This window comes from Odocoileus virginianus, unplaced genomic scaffold (genome assembly GCF_023699985.2).
Source record: "Odocoileus virginianus isolate 20LAN1187 ecotype Illinois unplaced genomic scaffold, Ovbor_1.2 Unplaced_Scaffold_28, whole genome shotgun sequence".
NCBI lineage: Eukaryota > Metazoa > Chordata > Mammalia > Artiodactyla > Cervidae > Odocoileus > Odocoileus virginianus.
In genome coordinates, this window is record NW_027224290.1 from 277,556 (window position 1) to 285,156 (window position 7,601).

Sequence of the window (7,601 nt, forward strand, 5' to 3'; positions counted from 1 at the left end):
TCAAGATGGATCCTTCAAGTGAAAAATCTTGGACACTTGATCTCGAATCTGTTTGGTCTTTACACCATAAACAATAGGATTGAGAAAAGGTGGGACAAGCAGGTAAAGATTGGACAGAAGAATGTGAATGTAAGATGGAATATGGAACCCAAATCTGTGTGTAAAGGAGGAGAAGAAACCCAGGAGATAAAACACAAGGAAGACGCAAATATGGGCAATGCAAGTGTTAAAAGCTTTGAGTCTAGCTTCCTTTTGAGGCAGTTTGAAGACAGTTACAAATATTCGAATGTAAGAGAGTGTGATGAAGATTATATCAAATCCAAGTATAATGAAAGCCACAAAAAGACCATAAATCTTGTTGATTCGAGTGTCTTCTGCTGCCAGCTTCACAATAGCCATGTGCTCACAAAATGAATGGGAGACCACAGTGGTCCGATAGTGTTTCAGCCGGCATTTGATGAGGATGAGACACAGAGCTATAAGGACACTTGCTCTGAGTGTCACCCCAGCCCCAATCTGAGTGAGGAGTTTGTGGGTAAAAATAGCTGCATGTCTCAGAGGATCACAGATTGCCACATAGCGGTCCAAGGCCATGGCCAGCAGAATACCTGACTCAGTACACTGGAAGGTATGGATGAGCCACATCTGAAAGAGACAGGCATCAAAAAGTATTTCTGGTGAATGGAACCAGAATATCCCTAACATTTTGGGTAGGATACAGGTACTGAGAGCAATGTCTGTCACTCCAAGCATTGCCAGGAAGAGATACATGGGTTCATGGAGGCTGTGCTCAGATTTGATGATGACCAAGATTAGGAAATTTCCAAATAGAGCAACGATGTACATGGCACAGAAGGGAATGCCGATCCAGAACTGCACAGACTCCAGGCCAGGGATCCCAATCAGTGTCAGCGCTGAGGGCATGAAGACTGTACCATTGAACTGGAGCATGTTGGCTTGGAATTGCTGGGCTTAGAGATTCTGACTCAAGATGGCAGTTTGTACTGAGTGCCTTTCTTATTTTCTGTTTTTACCTAAATTCACACCATCAGTGGTTAAATGTGGTTTAAAATGGCATTTTGACAGACATATTCATTTTTTTTATAGAACAGTTCGATTTGTCCAGGAATACAGATACAATCTCCCTGAATGATGTATCTCAAATTTCTGCTTCTGTTTTCTATTTCTCTCTTTTTCTATTATATATATAGAAACATATACACTCTCAGAGGCATACAAATACTCACCATAGAGAGAAGCACTCCTTCTAGTCAATGTGAATTCTTACGGTTTTTGCATAATTAGTTAAACACTGTTTCATTGAATGCAGTTTGTTCTGCTAAGCTAGCAAGTTCTGAGAACATAAATTCTGTGTAACATAACTGTTTTTTTTTTTAATTTTTTAATCAAAAACTTATAATTCATTCAGGCAGTCTAGTAGAAGTAAAATAATAGTAATGATAATAACAGACTTTTAGAAGTTGCTCTAGATCTTGGGAAAATAAATTATGAAGTGGCATAGTCAAAGAAGACATAGGCAATGATCTAAATGTGACAATTATAGAAGACAATTAGTATGCTAAGTATGCATATGTTACATAAAAGGGTGTAACAAGTATTTAAAATCTGTCTTTATTCCAAAGTTGGAACCCAGGTAAATTTTTTAAGAAATATGGATAAAATTAGGTATTTTAGAGATAATAACATAAAATAAAATGTAACATGACAATAAAGAAATAAGGCAAACATATTGGGATAAAATGTGATACATGAATCACATGCAAATTTATTTCTACAAATTTAAACTGGGAAAAAATTTTACCTGATTCAATAATATCCAAAAACTGAAAGCTACTATGATTATTTCTCAAGTTATCAAAATCTGAACAATCAATAACATCTATATTTCAAATATATACCAAAATTTATTTTATCAATATTATTCTAGGAAAATAAATCAGAAAGTATCAAAACCATGAACATAAAACTTTAAATTACTATATATTGAATAAGTAACTATATTTATTCAGTGGAATTCAGTTTATCATGTGATTCCCAATGAGAAATAACCAGTGTTAATATATTTATTACAAATCACCTTTGGACACTATCATACAACTCTGTTTTCTGTCTGTCTGCTCCATTCATTCTGCTATGGTAGTGATTTGTTGTTGTTCTAGTCATTAAGTCATATCTGACTCTTTTGCAACCTTTTGGAGTGTAACACACCAGGTACCTCTGTACATGAGATTTCCCAGGCAAGAATACTGGAGTGGGTTGCCATTTTCTTCTCTAGAGGATCCTCCATCCCAGGAATCGAACCTACGTCTCCTGCATTGGCAGGTGGATTCTTTACACTGAGCCACCAGGGAAGTCCGTGGAAGTATTAGTGTATGTTATAAAAGATATTTGGGGGCAATTTCCATATGTAAGCATCATTTAAATTCCTCGGATGTTTATTTTCCTCTCACATATTGAAAATAGGAACATCATTCATATGACTGTTTCTCCAAATATTTCCTAGAACCCTGAACATCAACCCAGTATGACACTTACCTTTTACTCATACTGGTTGATCACAGATTCTCTTCTTCCAATAGGGTTGCACAAAATTATCTGCAGGATCACGGAAATCCACTTGTAAATGAGCCCGAAATGCAGTGTATTATTATACTATTCCCTTAGTCCTTTAGAGCAGCAATTCAAATGCTTATTTGCTTGCTTTTCTAAATCACTATCCAACTTTGTTGAGGAAGGAATACAAGAATCTCTGTGGCCATTTCTATCCCTCATTAAACTTTCATTTTCAATTCCCTATACACTCACAAAAGTTTAATACAAGGTCCATATTGTCTTAGTTTACCATTGCTGCTTTTACTACCTTTTCCTGATTCACATTCTTCTCAAACTTTATATTCATGGTATAACATATTAGCTATGCTTTTTCCCCTGACACAATCTCCTTGCTTCTGGGGTTTTCATGGGGTTTGCAAAGAGTTGGAAACAACTGAAGTGAATGAGCACAGCACAGCTCATTATCATTTCTTTACCTTTGCTCTGTCAAATTGTATATATATATATATATATATATATATATAAATAAACCATATAGGTTTATTATTATTAGCTTTCCCTCAAGACATGTATTTTAATCATGCATTAATTTAGCAGTTATTTCCCTTATGATAAAATATATTTCAGGTTTATACACATTTGTTTTAATAGGTGCTGTGATCTCATTGTGAAATATGCTATAATCCTGAATGAATCCCCATGACTTGCTATAATTTTTTAAATCAGTTTAAGTGATTTTTAAACCATTGCCATAAGACTTTTTCTCCATAATTCTTGAAAGTTCATATATTTGAAGAAGATTCAAAATTATACTCTACCCAAATACAATGAACTTTTTAAAGGACTCTTCTATGTTGATTATTTGTGCAGTGCTTAAAACTATTTTATCTTTAAAAGAAAAGTTTTGTTTCTATAATCACAGTCTATCTTTTTTTTTTTCCTTCAGTCTCAAGACACCCTCCTCCTTTGTTGCTTTATCTGACTCCCTTTATTTTGTTGATGCCCTGAATTCCATTGAAACCCATATTCTTCCCCATGGTTCTTTTTCTTCTCATTATATACGGCTCTCTACCCAGACATTCTGTTCAACTTCAGAGTTTCACTTACAAATGACTATGACTAAATAAATAAACATACTTCAATAAATCTAACCTGAACACAGGACACATATGCTTAATTGCCTCTTATGCAGCTCCACAGGCTTCCCTGGTGGCTCAGAAGATAAAGAATCTGCCTGCAATGCAGGAAACCCAGGTTGATCCCTGGGTCGGGAAGATCCCCTGGAGAAGGAAATGGTTACCCACTCCAGTATTCTTGCCTGGAGAATTCCATGGAGACAAGAGCCTGGCCAGCTACATACAGTCCATGGGGTCACAAAGAGTTGGACGCTACTGAGGAACTAAACGTTCATGCAAGGAGTTTCAAGTTGGTGAAGTCTCTCTATTTCAGGGATCAGGAAGAAGCCAAATTGGATTTGGTCTTTAAATTCAATTATCTTTATCTGATCCAGCTTTGCCTGTCCTGTAGTCAGTATACTTCAATAGGATTTACACAAAGGTGTTTTATTTTATATAATTACATACAGGAGGAAACCCCCCCTCAGCTCATCTAGAAGAAAATTGGAAAACCATTCATTCCATCAGACCCAGTCACACATAAAGCGACTAAATGCTTAGCAACAAGAGAAACAATTTTCATATATATATTAATAGTAAGCCAATTTTAATACAACATCATCCTAACAAATTTATCAGCTATAATGAAATATATGCTAGAATTCTGCAAGCTAATTTAGAATTCTAGTTGTACTTACTAGGCTTTCCTCTGCTTGTTATATTTCCTTTAGGTTTCCTCCTACACTTTTTTTGTCTTTCCCATCAGACAAATACCATTGATTATTAAACATTCAGCCCAATCATTACCTCCTCTATGAAGAGTCTCATGATATTCTAAGTAAAATTCAAAAGTATTTGTTTCTGGCCTTAACATGTGACTATTTATTGAAAAATCTAGGAGAAATGCAATAGTATTTTATTTTCCTCAGACATGTTTAATATCAAAAATATGCAAAACAATGCACTTGCAAATTTATTTGCCCTGTTTTCAGATGTATATCTGCAAGGAGAAGGGGATGAATTAAGAAAGGTAAATAACTAGTCAAAGAAAAATATTAGGAATTTATTACCTTAGTATATAAGTTCCCTCTGTTTTTATTTCAGTATTATTTTTAATACACAAGGTAGGATATATACTTGCTTTGGTTGAAGATATGAAGAGATTCATCAGGGGTGAGAAGGGGAAAGAAATGAGCAAAATGTTAACCTGACCAAGAGGAACTCAGATGATTTGTTCTTCTCCTCGTGTCTTAGGTGAAATCCTGACAACTAAAGTAGTATTCTCTTCTTGCCATTTCATAAGAGAATCTCTTTATACACAGTTATAGAGTCCAATTTCCCAGTCTCCTTAGATCCTTTCTCTATGTAGAGCTCAGAGGCACCTAGAAGAACACACACTCACAAGCTCAATTCTTCCGTCTTCTTGCATGCATGCACTGGGATGGCAATATAATTGCACATTCAGTTATAAAGAAGCTATTTCCAGTGAGATAAACAGAGGAAACATATTATATGAGCAGTTGGGCAAGGGCATGATGTAATTCTCCTGAGGAATGGATTTAATAACAAATCATAAACAATAGCATAATTTTTCCAGCTTTCAATGGCTTCTAAATGCATGAATATTGGACAAAGTAGTAAGTGTCAATTCTAGGACTCTATCTCCAGTATATTCTGAGACTCATAATTTCACTTCACAAGGCTGAGAAAAGTGGAAATAGTGATAAGAGCTGACCCTAATACTTTTGAAATCTCTTTTCTAGGAGATTCCATGGATTTGTTTTTTCTTATTTCTAGAAACCACCTGGTGGTAGTCAATTTTGACCAGTCAATATTAGATAATTCCCAACATACAGGATCAACTACCCAACATGTCAAATAAACTGGGTCTTATAGGTATTTTCTAAAAATTAAAGTTTAGTTGATTTAAAATGTGATAGTTTCAAGTAAATAGCAAAGCAATTCAGTTATAGATAAACTATAGGTCTTTTTTCCACATTCTTTTCCTTTATAGGTTATTGCAAATTATTGACTATAGTGCTCTGGGCTATACAGAACTCCTTGTTGTTTATCTATTTTATATTTAGCAGTGTGTATATGTTAATCTCAAACTGCTAATTTGTCCCTTTTCCTTTCTCCTTTGGTAATTATAAGTTCATTTCTGTGTCTCTAGAACTATTTCTGTTTTGTATATAAGTTCATTTTTTTAAAGATCTCACATATATAAGTGATATCATATGATATTTGTCTCTCTCTGTCTTCTTCACTTAATATGATAATCTCTAGGTCCATCCATGTTGCTGCAAATGGCATTATTTCCTTCTTTTTAAAAAGCTGAGTAATATTCCATCCTATGTTTTACATAATAAAAAGATTTTTGATTTTGGGAAGATATGTATTGGTTTATGAATAAAGGAAAATTTCTCCATGAATGTATTAAAATTATTATAATTTTTATTACTATCATAGCAAGAAGTTGGAAACTATCATAATGTTTTCTCTCTATGGGATAGACTAGATGCACATACAGTTAGTTTGTACTCATATTTCTGTCTTCTTGTTTGGTTCAAGTGCACTAATCTAGTCTGTGTGTTCTGAGCTAATTTGGATAAAATTTAGGATAAACAAACTCCTCATTATTCATGACTATTGTGTATAACTACTTTGAGCTTACTTCCCCTAGCTGTAAAGTGAAAAATTTGGTCTTCTTGGTCATTAAAATCCTTAGCTTGCCCTGGAATGACTTTTCACAATGACGTGAGCCAATCATGAATGTTTTACACACAGAGAGAAACAGAGTAAGAGCCTTCCATGGACGAGTGTGATGGAAGTCTTCAGGCAAGGTTCTTCATCTCTGTTGTAGAGGCAGGATTGGATAAACTTAAGAAGTTTGAAATTAAATTTAAATGCAAGAAAAGACGCTCTAAGCTAGATTTTTTTTTTTTTAACAGTATTTGATTTCTGGAGAAATTATGGCAAAGTAAACGAATGTTACAGATTTTTAATCTGTCAAAATTGATGTATGCCAGATCTCTTTTTGTATGACACTAAACACAGTATTTAAGTCTGTAGCAACATTTCACCTCAATAAAATTTGAATAGAAAGAATGCACTTCAACATAATAAAAGGTATTTATGACACACAGCTAACATCACACTCTATGGAGAAAAACTGAATGCCATTCCTCTAATATCAAAAACAAGACAGGAATATTCACTCTTGCCAGTCCTGTTAAGCATAGTATTGGAATCCTAACCAAAGCAATTATGTAAGAAAAAGAAATGAAATTCATTCAGATTGGTCAGAAGTAAAGTTCTATTTGTGGATGATATACTGTTATAACCAGAAAACCCTAACAACTCCACCAAAAATTTTTAGAAATAAGGAATGAATACAATAAAATTGTGGGGTACAAAATCAATACTTTAAACTCTATATGCTAAAAATATACTAGCAGAAAGATCAAATAAGACAACAATCCTATTTATAGTTACAACAAAAACATAAAATGAATTTGAGAATAAATTCAACCAAGAAGTTGAAAGAAGTAAACAGACATTTCTCCAAGGAAGACATACAGATGGCAAAAAAACACATGAAAAGATGCTCAACATCACTCATTATCAGAGAAATGCAAATCAAAACCACAATGAGGTACCATTATACGCCAGTCAGGATGGCTGCTATCCAAAAGTCTACAAGCAATAAATGCTGGAGAGGGTGTGGAGAAAAGGGAACCCTCTTACACTGTTGGTGGGAATGCAAATTAGTACAGCCACTATGGAAAACAGTGTGGATATTTCTTAAAAAGCTGGAAATAGTACTGCCATATGACCCAGCAATCCCACTCTTGGGCATATACCCTGAGGAAACCAAAATTGAAAAAGACACATGTATCCCTTTGTTCATTG

General features: G+C 34.4%; 1 protein-coding gene across 1 annotated transcript; it reads right to left on the reverse strand.

Moving 5' to 3' along the window:
* On the reverse strand, positions 1-951 carry LOC110148347 (olfactory receptor 52A5-like). Its single transcript, XM_020910289.2, has one exon. The coding sequence runs from the start codon at positions 949-951 to the stop codon at positions 1-3; it is 951 nt and encodes a 316-aa protein (XP_020765948.2).
* Positions 952-7,601: the final 6,650 nt, after the last annotated feature.

What these genes read in the sequence shown, in the direction of transcription:
- LOC110148347 (XM_020910289.2), bottom strand. Translation starts at nt 951, where the DNA reads ATGCTCCAGTTCAATGGTACAGTCTTCATGCCCTCAGCGCTGACACTG.